Below are 18,534 nucleotides of genomic sequence, written 5' to 3' on the forward strand. Positions count from 1 at the left end.
CTCAATTCCACAAGTATACTTTACTCTAGACATTACCCCTTTGTCAGCTTTGGAAATTTAGGATAGCAAAATCATTTCCTTCAAAATAGATAAAAAAGATATAAGAAGTCAGTACCTCTTTGTCATTTCCTTATTGTACCCCATCCACCTGTGTCCCATTCCTTTCTGTTCTCTTTCATAAGATCTTAACAGATAGTTGGTTTGGGGTCCAGAAAATGTCCATCTTTAAATCAAAGTTAGTATTCACTGCTTTTTACACCATAAGTCTAAATGTGATGGAAGAGGTGGAGTGAAAATACTAGTGCTGTATGCATGATGATTTTCACCTGACACCATAAACTCCTCCCTAACTACAGGTGTGGACACTTTTTTTTCCCCTTTCCTCTTTCCACTAAGGACTAATTAGGGACGTAGGCTTGAAGAATAAAGTCACCATTTATGAAGAAGGAACCACTACCCTGATACAAACTGAAATTTCAACAGCAGGTAAGCATTTATTCATTAAAATAACATTTCAAATCATTGATTATAATTGCAAGAAGAAATGAGAGAAATAGGGGAGATGAATTTCAGTATTATGCAGGAAGAATATATCATCAGGTTTACAGGAAAAGATGTTTGCTTTTTGTTTTACTGTTTTAAATTTTAATATGAGGAAAAGAAGCATTACAGAATATAAAATTATTTGCACTGATAGGGGCACAACTAGAGAAACAGATAAAAGAAGGCATCTCTAAAGAGAAAGCCTATCAGCTGAAAAATAATTACTAGCATTAGATCAGAGGTGCTTTAAAAAACTCGATTTCCTCATTAACAAATGTTCACCATTGTACTGTAAGTGCTATATTATCTTTATAAAAACAGAGATTTTATACTTTATTTATTTATAAGAAAGGCCTCCCAGGGGGATCCCTGGGTGGCGCAGCGGTTTGGCGCCTGCCTTTGGCCCAGGGCGCGATCCTGGAGACCCGGGATTGAATCCCACGTCGGGCTTCCAGTGCATGGAGCCTGCTTCTCCCTCTGCCTGTGTCTCTGCCTCTCTCTCTCTCTCTCTCACTGTGTGCCTATCATAAATAAATAAAAAATTAAAAAAAAAAAAAAAAAAAGAAAGGCCTCCCAGGAGAGTGTTGTTTTCACTGTCCAATTAATGTTAAAATATTTTAGGTGCCTGTTGTGTGCTGAGGGACATTTCAGTGCCCCAAATAAACTTAATCCCTAAAACTTAAATGAGTATAATTACATTCTTTGACAAAGATTTCAGTTAGTCTGTTGTTGATAACAGTTGAGTCAGAGGAATTACAAGTCTTCACCTTCCAATTCTAGAACAGATACGAATTATGGGGAATTTATAATTGATTGGTGGTATTATGACCCTCTGATCTTATAGCTTTCAGAAGTAATGGTTGTCATTAAGACTTTTTAATGTAATTCAAAAATCTGTAAAATATCTGTAAAAAAATATTTTTTGTCTCTATGAGAATTCCTGCGTTCTGTTTTGTGGCCTTCAAAAAATATTTATTTCATAAAAGGTCCTTATGAAATTCATCATTGTTTACTGAAAGATTGTCCAGTGGTGTTCATTAATTATAATGCCCTCTCTGTTTGAACCCATGGGAGAAATGATTCTCTGATTTTAATGTCATCAATGTTTGTCTCCTTGCATAATTTGTGAATTGAAAGAGCTTCGTAATCTAGAAAGGAATATTGAAGCCAGATCAAGGAGGGTTTTGATTATTTAGAAGTTAGAGAATTTCATTTAGCAATAGTACAAGTGAAAAGTCAAGCAAATGCTATGGTAAAGAGCATAAGAATAATGTTTTAAAGATTTATTTATTGTACTTAAAAATTTTTTTTAAAGATTTTATTTATTTATGACCGAGCGAGAGAGAGCACGAGCAGAGAGGGCATGAGGGTGGTGGAGTAGGAGAAGCAGACTCCCAGCTGAGTTGGGAGCTGGACATGGGGGTCCATCCCAGGACACTGAGATCATGACCTGAGCCGAAATCAAGAGCCGTGCCCCAAGAGCATAAGACTAATTGTATGGACAAGCTGAACCATGTAACTAATCATGTTTGTTTCTCTTGTTGTTGGCTGCTAGAAAGCTTATAGTACAAAACGTGCTCTACCTACTGCAAATACACTTGATTCTCATTGTGGTAGTTATGTTGCATAATGCCACAGGGATCACTGTAGGTAGGGAAAACATAAGATTAGGTTTCTGCAAGTCTTTAATCACAACATTTTCATCAGAAGATCAACACATAACCTTGTTTATGTGTATTTCTGTTTAAAGACACATTATTTAATACATACTGTTGATTTTTTATCATTGAATTCAGAGGCAAGGGCATTATAATTCACATTTGAAGGAAGTTTATGTAACACATGTATCTTCTTGGTAAGACACATCACAGTCTGCACATAACACTATAAACAGCTGTTGAGTACTATGCTTGGGGCCATTTTAAAATAGTGAAATCACCAACAGAAAGCAAATAAATATTTAGAGTACAAGAGCTGGAACAGGAAGTCAGCTTCTGCAACTTCAACTGATAATGTTGGCACTGGAGATTCACATACATCCATAAATAACTGTGAAAGCACTGTGAGTATTGATTTAAAGGGCTCCAGGTAAATTTTAGCAAGTAGGTGAATTCACAAATATGGAATCCACAAATAAAGAGTATTAACTTGGGCAGCCCAGGTGGCTCAGCGATATAGCACCGCCGTCAGCCCAGGGCGTGATCCTGGAGACCCGGCATGGAGTCGCACATCAGGCTCCCTGCATGGAGCCTGCTTCTCCCTCTGCCTGTGTCTCTGCTTCTCTCTCTCTCTCTCTCTGTCTCTCATGAATAAATAAATAAATCTTTAAAAAAATAAAATAAAGAGTATTAACTTTATATGTAAGACTATAGTCCATTTGCTTTACCTGCTGGCATGTACGTTTATTTCTACCTTGCCTGAATTTTAATTTAAACTTAATTTTTCTTAATATATTTTACCCTGTTGCAAATATAGAGGAAAAAAATATGTTTTAAATCAGTCAAGACTTGGGGTCCCTGGGTGGCGCAGCGGTTTGGCGCCTGCCTTTGGCCCAGGGCGCGATCCTGGAGACCGGGGATCGAATCCCATGTTGGGCTCCAGGTGCATGGAGCCTGCTTCTCCCTCTGCCTGTGTCTCTGCCTCTGTCTCTCTCTCTCTGTGTGACTATCATAAATAAATAAAAATTAAATAAATAAATAAATCAGTCAAGACTTGATTGGAACTTTGGGGGAAAAATGTTTTCTTAGGGACAAAAAGCAGGAGATACGTAGCCCCCAAATCTAGAAAATATAATTATATATCAACGGTTGAATTATATACATTGTATTAAGTCCCTTTTTTATTCCTTGGTTTTATCTAACTAAAATGAGCCTCAGCCTTTGCTCACATCTGATTTTTCATCTTCAATCTAGGTGTTTCTCTGCAAGTTGTTCACCTGACCCACTCACGTCGTTTTCTGGTTCTTTGCCCCACATTGTGAAAAGGAGTATCTCTACTTAACCCTAAGACTCTTACTCTGAGTTTCCTATCATCCACTCAGCAACTACTTAGAATGCCTTTTACTATGTGCCAGACCCTGTAGATGCTGGGGATACAGTGGAGCACAAAGCAGATGTATCCTTCCTTCTTTTACCTCCCAGTCTGAGACATACTTAATGAAAACACAAATAAATGAGTCATTACAACTGCTACTATGTCCTAAAGGAAGAGTTTAGCGTACAGTGAATGTGTATCATAGGAAGACTTAACCCAGTATGGATACTCACTTCTATCCAGGATTCGGTCATTAACATTCCCTATTTCCACATGTTCTCTGCTTTACCCACTTCAGTGCCTCTCTTCTTCCTTCTTCTCCCCTCTTCAGAGGGAGCAGCTGCATTTCAAATTACATCCAGTGAAAACAGGACTTCAAGGATATTCCTCAGGAGATTCAAATGTTAACAAGCAAAAACTAAACATATACCTTCAGGTTTTTAATTAGGTGTGGAATTGCTAGAGCTCTGGAGAAGATGCAAGTGCTAAACTGTTCTACCAAATTACTAATACTGGAAAAAATGTTGAAGAGTCACTTTCCTGAATCACTCAAGGTATTCTACATTTAAGAGCTTTCTTTAATTTCTTTCTTTTATTAATCTATGAAGTAATATTAGACTTGTGGCTGTTTCCCAATTTTTTTCGATGTCAGGACTTTCTTGGAGCACTTATTAAACAGTTTCCCAGTCCCCTCCTGCTAGACTGATTCCATCCATGCATTGTAGATACAGCCCTGATGATTGTTTTTTGTCACTTTAAATTACTTTTAGGAAAACTTGGGTGGTGATGGACTAGATTATTTCTAAGGTAAACTCGAGTTTTAAACTTTTTTTAATGGCAGAAGGGTATGGATTAAGTGTCATTGCTCATAAGAACATAACCTAGGTTTATGATGGAGCTGAGGTTCAGGGGTCATTATAAAATTTTTCTGACTATTTTCAACATCTTAATTATTGAAGTTTTTTTCAATGGTTTTGTTGGTCATTAAGCCTCTATCTGTCGAAGTTGGCTCAATGTCCATGAGGGCCTGCTGACAACTCAGAGCTACTGTGGAAAAGGACATTGATCAGAGATTACAAATTAATGTGAGATTAAAAAGATTTTAAGCACTTGGAGAAAAAATGCAGAATGCAAAGAAATTGTCTTTGAAGGCTGAGATTCTTGATCAAAGAGATAGCCATACAACAGTGATTTTTAAATATGAGTGGCAGGGCGAAAATAGCTCAGTATTAAGAGTATTTGACTGCAAATATGAGTGGCCTGCTATTAATCCAGAAGAGATATAATGAATCATAATTGCTAAAGACAGAGACCAGAGACCTGTGTTTTTGGCACACACCCTGCATAATCCTTGTTTACACTAAACGTTAACAAGTGATCTAGAATACTGTACTAGGTTGATTAAATCTAATCATCTTGCCTTATGGATCATGTTTAACCTATATGTGCTAGAGAAAAACTGATTGATAATCTGGAATTGTATGGCTAAAAGAATACCAAATGGACAATCTGACTGGAAATTTCCCATTTTGAATGCATACACTGTGGCAAATCAATGTTTGGCCCACTCTTTTGCCAGAAAGAACTAAAAAGGTTTTGGTGACCTTCACAGGTAACCTTCTAAGATATAATCATCAAGACAAATGATGGGCACCTACATTATAAATATTATATTTGGATAGTAATTTAGCAGACAGATAATTTTAATTTGTTTTATCCTTCCAACAACTTTGTAAGATGTCCATTAACCCATTTTAGAAATGAATAAGTTGGAATCCAAAAAAGATAAAAGCAAGTAAAGAATTGGTTAAATCTCAGTTTCTTTGTTTTCATATTTACTACTTTTCACATAACAGCTTAGCTACCAGATGCCCAGGTGTAGATATTGACTTTTTTTTTTGACACCTCCCATACTGTTTGCCGTGGAGCTTTGCTCATAATAATTCTCAATAAACTGTTGTTGGTCACTGGCAATGTTATAAAATAATTACTTATTAACCCTCACCTGTTCCAGTCTTATTTTTTAAGGATCTCTGAATTCAAATTAGTTGAGTTGATCCAAATAGTATGTATCATTTTTTTAAAAATATCTTTCACATTATCTCAGTTGAGCTTTATAAAACCTATTAATCCCTGTGTAATATTAATACCTCTAAATAGGCAGGTATTAACATAATTTTACGGGTGATATTACTAAATCTCTTCCCGTATGTAAGTGCAAGAGTTCAGATTTAAATGCAAGTTATCAGATTACAAACCGCGTGGTTGTTTGTTTGTTTTTTTTTGTTTGTTTTTAAAGGTTTGCTTCTCATAACACCATTTGAAATAAGAGATAAATAAGCTGTGTAGGCTAGGCACAAATCAATGGCTTACTTGTATAATCTCTTTAATAGCTGCTTAGCTTATCTTTGAGTCTCTTTGTCTTACTTCAGTTATTGCATTGTTGTATAATGCATAGCTTGGGTTCTCTGACCATACTTTCAAAATCCTCTTCTATTTACACTATGCCCTTTAGAGAATAAAAACGATAAAGAATAAAATGTTTTGTTGGTCACACTGCCTCCATTTTTTGAGGCTATGGGTATGTATTTTATAATCTTTTTTTTTTCTTTTTTAAATTTTTTAAATTCCAGTTAACTTACAATGTAATATTAGTTTCAGATATACAATTTAGTGATTCAACACTTCCATACAACACCCGGTGCTCATTACAAGTGCACTCCTTAATCCCCCATCACATTTCACCATCCCCCCACCTACCTCATGTTAGTATTTCAGTAATTAAATATCTCTCCAAATTTCTTTCACAAACTCCAACTGCTCATTCCTCCAGCAAGCATCCTTACTTCCCCTAGCTACTTCCCATCTCCTCACAGCACTCACCTTTTGAATAAATAGCTGTCAAAAGCATTTGTTTTGTTATTCTCAACTAATGCCAAATCTTTCAGTCAGCTGAAAATCTCTTACAAACAGGTCATGTTTTTTTTTTCTTTCAAAATCTGAATATTGGAAAGAACATTTTTAAACCTTCTAAACATTCCACTCATATACTAAGCTCCATCTTTGAAAAGAGATACATGGTTTCTTCATGGGAATAAACATTTTAATAAACTTATGATTATGTATAATTAAGATTGGCAGCCCCAGAATTTAAAGAGAAAAAGCATGACCCTTCCATGTTAATTTGATTCTCAGATTTTCACTCAGTATTAGCCCAACTAAATTTGAAAAGATACATTCTATGAAAGATTTGAGTGAGGTCCCAGACTGGGCCAGACAGAAGAGAGTTGAATAATGTTCTAGGTATTGAGGTAAGTGATTTGAATCAAGATGTGATAAAAGAGGTAAGATGTAGGTTCCAATGCCCTTATAATTTAGTTTTCACTGAAGTATAACACATTCTAAAGGTGCACACAACGTAATTATGTAACTCTGAATTTTCATAGAGTAAATATCTGTACAACCTGCAATCCAATAAAGAAAGCATTACTTCAGACGTGGTTTCTCCCTATCCCATCCCCCAGTGCTCTTTTCCAAACATTATCTTTCCTTGCTCCCCAAAAGTAACCACCATCCTGACTTCTAAAGCCATAATTTGGTTTTATCTATTTCTTAATATAATATAAATTGGAGCACATAGGATATCTTTTTGTATCTACATTCTTTTGCTCAACATTAAGTTTCTGTTTTATAATCCATAGTATGAATATACTGCAATGTATTCATTTTGTCCACTGCTTATGGAGACTTACACTGTTTTCACTTTCTATTTATTATGAAAATACTGCTAGGAACACTAGCCTGGAGCTCATCTCTCCTTGTTACAACCACAATTATCTCTTTTCTGTAAGCACCCATAGCATATGAAAGTGGTTTTGTAGGGCAAGCATCTATGATTCTTAGTGGAGAAAAAAAATATGAAAGGCCACAGAACAGAATTCTATTTTTTTAAAGATTTTTCTTCATTTATTCATGAGAGACACACAGAGAGAGGCAGAGACAGGCAGAGGGAGAAATAGGCTCCCTGCAGGGGAGTCCCATGCGGGATTCAACTCAAGGACCCTGGGATCACACCCTGAGCTGAAGGCAGATGCTTAACCACTGAGCCACCCAGGTGTTCCCAGAATCCTAACATTCAGAATTGTTTAGTCAACAACCAGTTGATCCACTGTGTCAGACTCCATGTATGTAATAATGAATAATTATTATTACATAATTACAACCCTCAGGGAATGCTTATAGAGCCTCGCTCCATGAAATCTGAAAAGCAGGGGGCTTCTTTGGGAAGGGGGATTACCCTCAATGATTATTAGCCCTAAATCCATATATCAGATTCTGATTCATTCTGTAAGTATGTATTATTGATCTGTGTGCCATTTACTCAGCATATTGTTTCGGTACCTCTCACTGCTGTACAGTAAAAACCTAAGTTTGGGGAGAGTTTTCTTAGGCTTTCCTAGACTTTTACAGTTTTCATGTATAGTAATGAAAAAGCAAGAGAAAGGTTTGTATGTGTGCATGTTGTATATATAGGTGTATATATAGGTGTATATAATTTCCCCTCTCATGGCCACAATTATACCATAGAAGAAGAAGTGGAAACGGTAATATGAAACTGAAAGAATTAGTAATGTGATTGGCTTGTCTCTCTGGGTTCTCTGGCTCAGGTTTATGGAGCAGTGATGAACATAAATCGTGGGAATCCCTTTCAAAAAGAAGTGGTAGTGGATTCATGGCCAGACTTCAAAGCTGTTATCACCCGGCGACAGAAAGAGGTACAGGTTTAAAAGGCTAAAACAAAAACAAACCCCCAAAACCGGAGTTGGCATCAACTAAAAAGAAAAGATTAGGTAAAGGCAATATTACAATCATCACAGCCATATATATTAGCATAAGAAGCTACATATTTCACCATTAGTTCTTTTTTAAGACTTTATTTGAGAGAGAGAACGTGTTCACAAGCAGTGGGAAGGGGCAGACGGAGAAGCAGACTCCTCGTTGAGTGGGGAGCCTGATGTGGGGCTTGATTTCAGGACCCTGAGATCATGATCTGAGACAAAAACATGCTTAACCACTAAGCCACCCAGGTGCCCTTCACCATTAGTTTCTAATTTGATTGTCTTTGGAGTATCAGGCATATGAAAAACGTGTTCAATAGTGTTTCTTCAATGTTTCACAATTTCTAGAAGAATGAAGCATATATACTTCTGCATACTCATTTTTCCTCTGGTTTGATGATGGCTGAGGACCAATGACTTTGGTCATGTGGGTAAATACATAAGAAGATTGAAAAGGATGACATCTACCCCATTCTTTGAGGACAAGGGGAAGCTCACATGATCAAATGTGCTACACTGACCACATAGGAAAGTTCTGAGAGTTATATTTAAGGTGTCTCCATTAAGTCATATACTTTTCATTTTTATAAATAAATAAAATACCAGAAAAATATGAAATAGATATCTTAAAATTTCCCAAATACCAGAAATATAATCAAGCAAAAGTTCCAAAATTTCTGTTCTTTCCCTCACTATAGTATATTAGTCACATCCCCATCTAGCCATTGTTAATAGATGGCTAATTTTGGTAACAGGAATTATCTAGACATATGTAGTCAATGGTATCTAATCTATCTGGGATTTGAGTTACATGGAGAATATATGTATGTTTTTATGATTATGTCTTCTGTCCCAGGCTGAGACAGACAACCTGGACCATTATACTAATGCCTATGCTGTGTTCTACAAGGATGTCAGGGCTTACCAACAGCTATTGGAAGAACGTGATGTTATCAACTGGGATCAAGTTTTTCAAATACAAGGTGACATCAAGTGCAAGATATTAGGCAGTCTTTGTTTTTTTCTCATTTTTGTCATACATGCCAGATAGATATATTTCACATATATGATAATATATATGATAATGTCCACATAAGTGGACAAATTCATATATATACATTTTATGTACTTAAAATTTACATATTATGTTTTGTAAGAACACTTGTTTTACTCCTAATGAGGCTTGGCCTTTCGGGTAAGTAGAAGACGTTTAAATGGGGCTGCTTTCAAGTGATATTTCCCCCCACTGTTACTGTAATATGGATATCACTAAGTATCACAGCATGTGTTTCTTTATTACTCTTAATCATTTCCTGTCACAATCTTTTAAAGTGACTCTAACTTAACTATAAGCCAATAGGTAGGTCTTTTCTTCTTTCTGAAGCAGGTGATTCTGGAAAGAGATAATTAACTGATTTGCATATGATATCTGACATGATTTAGTAAGATAAGAGTATATTTGAGATCCAAGGAGATAATTGCATGGTTGTCAATGCTAGTGGAAGAATTTTGCCCAAGTCCGAATTAGATTTAGAGTTTCTGATAGTGTGCATGGACAATTTCAGCTTCAGTGTATCACTTTTTCAACTTTTCATAACAATTGGGAGGTGATACAGTCAATGAAGTTACTGTTTTTAACTTTTCCATTGAAAGTGAATTCCTTGATCATTTGATAGCAAGGGAGGATTTCTCGTGCTAGAAATACAAAGTCTGATAATTTTTTTCAGCAGCAAACAACTGAGGCCCTCTCACAAGGAGAAAGTTCCTACCTACCTGCAAATAATGACCAATGCATATTCATAACCTAAAGATTTGGGGTGTTTTATCACATCCATTTGGAAATGCTCAAAAAGGTGTTATAATAGAAGTTCTAAACTATCTCTCACTCTTACATATTTACCTCAGTTACACTGGTTAGACATGAGACATGGTTCTACCACTCATTTAGCCAAACTAGGAAAATGTTTTCACCATTATTACTTTAGTGTGGAAATGAGTATATCTTTTACTTGGTGTGAAAAATCATGGCAGTAATCGGATAGATGGTGGTGCTATAGGCCCACTCTCCTCAAATCACCTGCAGCCATCATTAGGAAGAGAACATCTCTATAATGCCAGTATTTTTTCCCCCAGCAGGCTGAGCTGCTAGTCATGAGTCAGGTATCATCATTTAAATTGACACAGTCATCCTTCCTGAAGTTTAGTGGGGACAGATGTAAGTTAATAGCACCTAAAATAGCTGGAGTGTTAAAGGCCTCTCATTTAGCATGTAATCAGTGTAGGGCATTACCTTTGGCCGCTGATGTGGCCTCTTGGCTATGGGCTTCTATGGTAAGAACTACAGTTTCCTTGAAATACTGAGTAGCTTCAAAGAAATCATCAGTATCTTCACTATTTTTAACCAGACACCTAAAGAGTGCTGTTTCCAAAACATACCCAAATCATGAACAACTCCAAAGACCTACTACCGCCATAGAAATGGCCAATCTTTTATCTTGCTGCCACAGAGCTATTGGTTGGGCTGATTAAAAATTAGGCAATGGAGGGGCATGTGGGTGGCTCAGTGGTTGAGCATCTGCCTTTGGCTCAGGTCATGATCCTGGAGCCCTGGGATCGAGTCCCGCATCAAGCTCCAGGGAGCCTGCTTCTCCCTCTGTCTATGTCTCTGCTTTTCTCTGTGTGACTCTCATGAAAAAGTAAGTAAAATCTTAAAAAAAAAAAAAAAAAAAATAGGCAATGGAGCAACTTCAGTGCCCGGTGTTCAGAGTAACAGCACCCTCTGCACAGGAATGCCTTTGTCATTTTTAATCCAAGAGCCACCCATAAACAATATTAAATCAGGGTTAATCCACTGACTACTAGGAGTCAAACTCTTTGTGTTGGCCATGGGAGAATAGGTAATGAAAAAGTATACAGTTACCCAGATAGGCCAGGCTCTTTTGTTCACTAGTAGTTGCATGGACATAAGAGAGCTCATTTACATGAGCACTAAACTAAAAGTTTCAGAAGCCTGCTTGCTGGTACTATGGTCCAATAAACTATGATTCAATAAATGGCCTGAGTTCTGTCTTTTCCAATTAGTAAGTCTTTCCTGTCTGAGGAGGTAGGGTAGACAAAGACAGGACAGTCAGTGCAAGTTCCTTCTGTGAGCAAGGAGAAAATAATTTGTTAAAATGGTAATCTACACAAAGGACAGAAGGACATGGTCAGCAACACCATGGAGAGATAATCAACAAAATCCAAACTATGGAAATTCTACCCAACAAACTGGATTCTTCAACAAATAAATTGAAAGGATTTTTAAAGAGAGGTTGGGAGAAGATACAGATATTGAAAGAAAACCTGTAGATGAAAAGATTTACCAGACAAAAAGTGGACAAAATCTAATAATAGTGCTTATGGACTCACACTTGCAAAATAAAACTTAAAACAAGGACATTATTTAGAGGACAGTGAGAGAATTGTGATTGGGAGAATGATAAGTAGAACATGGTTAGTACATTAATAAGAGCACGTAATGTCATGAGCACGTGTGTTATATAAGACTGTTGAATCACTGAACTCTACCTCTGAAGCTAATAATACACTTTATGTTAAGTAATTTAATTTAAATAAAAGTTTAAAAAAAGATGATTAATGAACTTTTATTTTGTGGCCTTAGTAGTAGTTAAAATATATAATAATTAAGTTATGCATTTGTCTTATGCAGTTTTCTCTGCTACATCTTATAATTTTAAAAAGTTTTATTAAAGAAATGTTAGTCTGGGCAGCCCGGGTGGCTCAGCGGTTTAGCGCCTGCCTTCATCCCAGGGCGTGACCCTGGAGTCCCGGGATCGAGTCCCACGTCGGGCTCCCTGCATGGAGCCTGCTTCTCCCTCTGCCTGTGCCTCTACCTCTCTCTTTGTCTCCTCTCTGTGTATTCTCATGAATAAATAATAAAATCTTTAAAAAAAAAAAAGAAATGTTAGTCTGACTTTGAGAAAAAATTATTTCAGTCTAATTTAGAAAAAAGAAATTTTATTTGAACTACTATCCATACCCTTGGTTAGGATGAACTATGTTTTCTCATAGTCTCTTGAATTACTTCAATGTAATTCCAGGTTATAATATGGAATTCTAGCCACAGCATCTATAATTTTTAATAGCAATAACTTGAATACCTACTTATCTCTTTGTAGATTTAACTCCCTGAGGGAGGAACCAAAGTTTAAATATCAGATTGTGTTCAACATGTCTTCCTATTCATGTAGTCCTGTATTCTTCAAGAGGAAGTGACTTACTGGAAGGAGGAAAAAAGCCTTTAGATATGGATGGAAGTTGGAAAGTCAATTTCCAGAGGATAAAATTAATCAGGACCCAGAATGGAAAAGATAGAGCTGATAAGATTTTGGAGAAGCAGAGCAAGGCAGTTCTAAGTAAACAGAAGATAACATGCCAAGCAGTGAGTTCTATCAGAACAGAGACTATAATTCTTGTGTTTCACTGTGATGCCCAGCATAGTGCTTTACATGCAAGTACTGAATGAAAATTTATACATAACATAGTATAGCTATGATAAACGAGTAGGATCCAAGTGAGTTAAGTTTAGGATAAATCTCACCAACTAAATTTATACCTTGATATTTCTGTAATGGACATCTAGGCAAGAGGCTGGAAGACTCTAAGTCAGAATGCCATGCCAAATAAATCTGAGTTATTTTATGCTTCTAGCTATACAGTAGATTATAGACTTTTAGAGTTATAAAAGTTCTCTTACCTTTAGGAGTTTAAGATCAGTCTGAGAAGTCAGAAAAATCAAGAAAATCCCACAAGCAATTCCAAATTCCTAAGGGATATTCCCATCAGAAAGGTTCATGGAAGATCACGATTATGTGAAACAACATGATGGGGATTTGAAAACCCCACACACTGTTTGAAAATCAGGCAGAGAGTAGCTGTAATAATTTATATATAAATATGTAATGGTTAGGATAATACAAGGTGGCAAACTGGTGGTATTGATGATACTTAGCATAAAAATACTGCAATGAACTTCCTTTTTTGTGTTTTCAAATAAAGTATATTTTTCATTATATCTTTCCATGTACAGGGCTGCAGAGTGAATTATGTGATGTTTCCAAAGCTGTTGCCAACTCAAAGCAGTTAGGTGTAAAGCTTACTTCCTTCAAAGCTGTTCATTTTTCTCCTCATTCAACTCTGCCGGACACCAGTTCTCTGTATGTAGATCAAGTTTCTACGTGTGGGATGGGACTTAACTATATAGAAGTACAAATAGCAGTACCTGAAATACTTAGCATTATTAAGGAATATTTGGGTACCCTGGAGTAGGGACACACAGTCTAGATATGTCTGTGTGTCTATATGTCTCTGGGTCTGTGTGTCTGTTTTTTTCTGCTGTGCTTAGCTGCTCATAAGTTCTTGAAATAATCAAATCAGCATCTTTGTGCGTAATGAATGAATCCAGGAGTCCTATATTTTCACTATATACACAGAAAAATTATTGCTTGGTATGCTCCTCCTCCAAATAATTCCAAATAACCTCTGTTGTCTGAGCCCAAAGTGTGTATTGTTTTTTTCATGGTTCAGGGATAAGGATAAGTAACTGACTTATATGGGTCTATTCTATGCCAAGCACTGAATGCTTTAAATATATTACCTCTCGAACTCTTTTCATAACCCCATAAACTATGGTATAATTCCCTTTTTGAACAGTCATTTCCCAAATTTGTATACTCTTTATTTTGGATACCCTGTCCTTCAGGTACAAGGTCATAGTCACTGATATAACTACTCCTTAGCAATATTCTTATTTGCAGTGACATTTCTACCTGAGGCTTCTTTGCCTCAGTCTCAGCCTTTGTTTTAAGTTCATTTTCAAAAATTAAATTAAAACTTCTTCTAAGCCAGTAATTGCTTATATTTATTTATTGTTTACCCCTGCTTAGTGATTAGATTATTGGTCCAATGCCAGAGCCCATAGTATGCCTAGAATGTGAGCTAACACTGCTGAACCACTTACAAAAAGAAAACACAGGGGGACCTGGGTGGCTCAGTGGTTGAGCATCAGCCTTCGGTTCAGGGTGTGTCCCAGAGTCCTGGAATCAAGTCCCACATTGGGCTTCCTGCAGGGAGCCTGCGTCTCCCTTCTGCCTATGTCTCTGCCTCTGTGTGTGTGTCTCTCATGAATAAATAAATAAAATCTTAAGAAAAGAAAACACAAACTGTTACTATATAAAGACCGTAGCACAAATGGCATTAGAAGTCATGGGAGATGGTCTTATGACATGGATCATTTCAAGAATAAAAGCAAATTCTGAAGCAAAACCAGTACCATAGGTTTTTAAGTAATCCATCTCAGGTCTTAGAAATTGCAGCAATTCCTATCTTTGTCTTTATCTCAATACTATGAGCTTTTAGACCTGTTTCCAGACCTTTAGGGGAAGGCCTAGAAAGATTAGTATTACTTGAGCATCTCTATATGCCTAGAAATGTTAAGCAATTTGTATTTCTTTTCTGACCATGGATGCATACAAATAGAAGTTCTATTCTAATACTTTTTTTTTTTTTTTTTAAACCAAGGAGAAGATTAGTGACCGAAGAATCTGGACTTACCCAAGGCTTTAGAGAGGGTGTCAACAGACTTAGACTTAACAAGTCTGAGAACTGTTTTACAGAAAAATGAAATACCCTAATCTATATGAAGGCAATAAGAAATGGGGGTAAAATTAGAAGGAAAGATTTAAATCCCATATAATGAGTATTTTGTCCTATCAGAAATGAAACCCTGAGAGATGTTCATAAGTGGGAAGTGATAGATTCTAATCCATTGAAAAAATTTTGGTATTTGCTAAGTACATCTCTGGGATTGTTTCTCAGTTTGAATCAGTATAAAAAGACAAGCAGCTGTTTGTAGTCAGATGATCCCAAGTTTACATTTCTTCTCATGTTGTTTTCTTCTAGAATGAGTTCTCCCCCACGGCTAACATACCTGAGCGTTACTGATGCTGATCTACTCAACAGGACTTGGTCACGAGGAGGCAATGAACAGTGTCTCCAGTACATCAAAAACCTCATCTCTTGCTTCCCCAGTGTATGTGTCCGTGATGTCAAGGGAAACCCAGTCTCTTGGTCTCTCACAGACCAGTTTGCCACTATGTGCCATAGCTATACCCTGCCAGAGTATCGCAGGAAAGGTTATAGCCGGCTGGTGGCCCTCACGCTGGCCAGGAAGTTGCAAAGCCGGGGATTCCCCTCTCAGGGCAATGTCCTGGATGACAACATGGCATCCATAAGCCTCCTGAAGAGTGTCCATGCTGAGTTCTTGCCCTGTCGTTTTCACAGGCTTATTCTTACCCCTGCAGCTTTCTCTGGCTAAGTTTAGCTCTAGCCTATTGAAACTTCAGGCATTTTCTTCCTTTCCCTGATGATACATATACTCCTTAACTGGCAACGAGGAGAATATTCAAACTGGAGTCAGAAGAATCTCAGGTTGTTGAAAGCAGCCTGGAAAAGACATGCAGGATCAGCCTGAGAAGCCTTCACTCTCTCTGTGTCAGGTTTCTATGGTAAATAACTAGAGGTCAGAGATATCAGTGGCTGAGAAGAAGATAATTATCTTCCTTTGGGATCCACCGCAAGAAAAAGGTTCTAAATCCAGCAGTTCTCAGCAAAGTTATAGAAATGAAAGCCTGAAAACAGTGATTTAAAAGAAGCATGTGGCTACTGCTTTATTATTGCTGCTTGGGCTTAGCTCTGAATTTTCACAACCACAGCTGCTCCCCACTACCATACATACACTCCCCTGTACCTCCTGTTGCTATGTCTCTCTAAACTCTTCCTACCGCTTTTGATCCAGGTGCTCTGTAGAATAATCCTCCTTTTTTCCCCTTTAATTATTGGTTTTCCATTTCTGCTTACAACTCTAGCCTATAGTTCTTTTCTGGGAATGTTCAAATGCAGTGGTTCTCACATTTTAGGGTACTTCTAAACCACCTGAAGGGCAGATCTGCAACACAGTGGTGGAGCCTCTTCCCCACAATCCCTGATTCAGTAAGTCTTAGGGTCTGAGAATTTGCATTTTTATATAATTCTCACTGCTCGGTGGTCTTGAATGGAGGAATGAAGATATGGGCATTTTAAATGCTAGAAACAGATGATATCAGCATAGGACTGGACCTTACCTATCACCTATTCCAGTTCCTTGTTTATAATCTGCTTTTTCATAAGAAATTATATACGTGTGAATGTGTGGTATGCAGATGCACATATAAATGTGCTTTCATAGATACACAAATATAAATACATTCCTTTTGTATTTTATATATGCATATTATAAACATAGAATTTTGATAACATAATAAACTAATTCTTTGTATATGAAAAATTTAAGGATCAGGGAAAATAAATGATTTTTTAAGACAATATAGATAATTGCTGTTAGATGTCAAGCCAGAATGCTGTCATTTTTATTTCAATCTATTTTTTTTCGCTAAATCATCTATCATTTTTGTAAATTTAAATGCTTAAATAATTAAATAAATACTTTCATCAGTCTTATATCCTGAGGGTTTTTTTTTTTTTTTTTTTTTTTTTTTAGTTTAGGTTTCAATTGCTTTTGTGTGAATATTTATCTTTCAAGGACTGCAAAGGAAGAGGAGATAAGCATCACGAGCTGTGTTCCTCCATTTGCAATAAAAGCAGGCACAAACACAATGGTCAGATTTGTCTAGTTTGTATAAAGTTGACTTCGCCATAGAAAAAGTATTTTCTTATCTCAATAGAAGTCATAAAATCCCAGCTACAAAGATAAGGGAAGATCCAACTTTAGATGTTTATTCTGACAGAAGTAAACAAACTGAGAGAATCCTTTTAATTAAAAAAAAAAAAAAAAACAAGACTCCTTGAGAATGATATATGCTTAGGTCATCCTGAGCTACTGGTTACCTGGAAACTTATCCTTGTGCCAGAGGGAAGAACACCAAGTAATCCAAGTCCATAAAGCTCTTGGGAGAATATGGCCTAGTTTCTGCCCCAGGGATGCTCATTATCTTTAGCATTGATTAAACATGGTTATTCCTGCCTGGTAGGTGGCAATAATATTATAGCCTTACTTTTTTCTTAATAATAATATGCTAACCACTTATTTAAAATTTAACTATGTGCTGGTAATTGTGCCAAAGAGTAGATATATATAACTTAATTGTTGTGAAGGATAGGAATTATCTTATCTCGAGAATTCTGGCTCAGAGGTGTTATGACTCACCAAAAGTTATGCAGGTTTTAAGTGGCCACATCATGGTCAGAACCAGGTTTTTCAGATTCTGAAGCCAGTGCTGTTACTCATTACACTAATTAGTCTCTTAAGCAGCTTGAAACTCTTTGGGGGCAGTTATTCCTTTATCTCATTGCTTTCTGAATGTTTCACCGCCACCACTACCCCAAAGTGGGCTGGATATTTTGAAAGAGACTTTTTTTTCTATCCAATTTCACTGTAACTTTACATATATATATATATATATATATATATATATATATATATATATATAATTTTTTACTTTTATCTTCCAGATAACCATGTTGGATATAATTGTTCAAATTTCAACCGTTTCTGACCCTTTTAAGGAAAGTGTGGAGCAATTTCTGGAGAAAGGAAAGAACTGCAAGAAGAGAGGGGGAGGGATTGGGTCCTTAATGCTGCCTTAAGGAACTTATTCAGTATAATATACAAACTGTTGAAGAGTTTGAAGCAGAATATTCACTTGTTTGGAAATTAGTTTGGAGACTATGACAATAGTCTAAGCAAGAGATGATCCTGTTTAGCCTGGATTTGAATGCTGATAATGATATTGGTGAGAAGTGAACCATTACTAGAGGTATTTAGGAGGAAAAGCTGTCAGGATTTCATGGCTGAATGGTATACTGAAAGAGAAATCTCAAGAATGACTTCTAGGTTTCTATATTATGAACCCCATGGCTGGTGGTATTTTTTCACTGAGATGAACACTGAAACAGCACCAGGTATGGAGCAACTGGAAGTAGAAGGGATTGTTTGTTCTGTTTGGGGATGTGGCATTTTGAGACCTATTAAGTGATGGAGTCAAGTTGGATATCTGAGTCTCAG

The 18,534-nt window shown here is 36.7% G+C and overlaps 1 protein-coding gene across 4 annotated transcripts; it reads left to right on the forward strand.

Annotated features, from left to right (window-relative positions):
• The first annotated feature begins 394 nt into the window (after positions 1 to 394).
• On the forward strand, positions 395 to 16,957 carry GLYATL3 (glycine-N-acyltransferase like 3). 4 transcript variants are annotated; one of them, XM_038554279.1, is made up of 6 exons: positions 422 to 486; positions 4,013 to 4,130; positions 8,244 to 8,351; positions 9,271 to 9,397; positions 13,504 to 13,630; positions 15,375 to 16,957. In XM_038554279.1, the coding sequence occupies exons 2-6, from the start codon at positions 4,053 to 4,055 to the stop codon at positions 15,787 to 15,789; spliced, it is 855 nt and encodes a 284-aa protein (XP_038410207.1). In that variant the 5' UTR covers positions 422 to 486; positions 4,013 to 4,052; the 3' UTR covers positions 15,790 to 16,957. The 4 variants fall into 4 exon arrangements, with proteins under 4 accessions (XP_038410210.1, XP_038410207.1, XP_038410206.1 ...); XM_038554282.1 differs by lacking the exon at positions 4,013 to 4,130 and having other exon boundaries at positions 395 to 486; XM_038554278.1 differs by lacking the exon at positions 422 to 486 and having other exon boundaries at positions 3,528 to 4,130.
• The last annotated feature ends 1,577 nt before the right edge of the window (positions 16,958 to 18,534 follow it).

The sequence above is a fragment of the Canis lupus genome, chromosome 12 (assembly GCF_011100685.1).
Source record: "Canis lupus familiaris isolate Mischka breed German Shepherd chromosome 12, alternate assembly UU_Cfam_GSD_1.0, whole genome shotgun sequence".
In the NCBI taxonomy this organism is placed as follows: Eukaryota; Metazoa; Chordata; class Mammalia; order Carnivora; family Canidae; genus Canis; species Canis lupus.

Coding starts and splice junctions, on each gene's coding strand:
- GLYATL3 (XM_038554279.1), top strand. CDS start 4,053: ATGCAAGTGCTAAACTGTTCTACCAAATTACTAATACTGGAAAAAATG. Junction 8,352..9,270: donor TCACCCGGCGACAGAAAGAG/GTACAGGTTTAA, acceptor CTTCTGTCCCAG/GCTGAGACAGACAACCTGGA. Junction 9,398..13,503: donor TCAAGTTTTTCAAATACAAG/GTGACATCAAGT, acceptor TTCCATGTACAG/GGCTGCAGAGTGAATTATGT.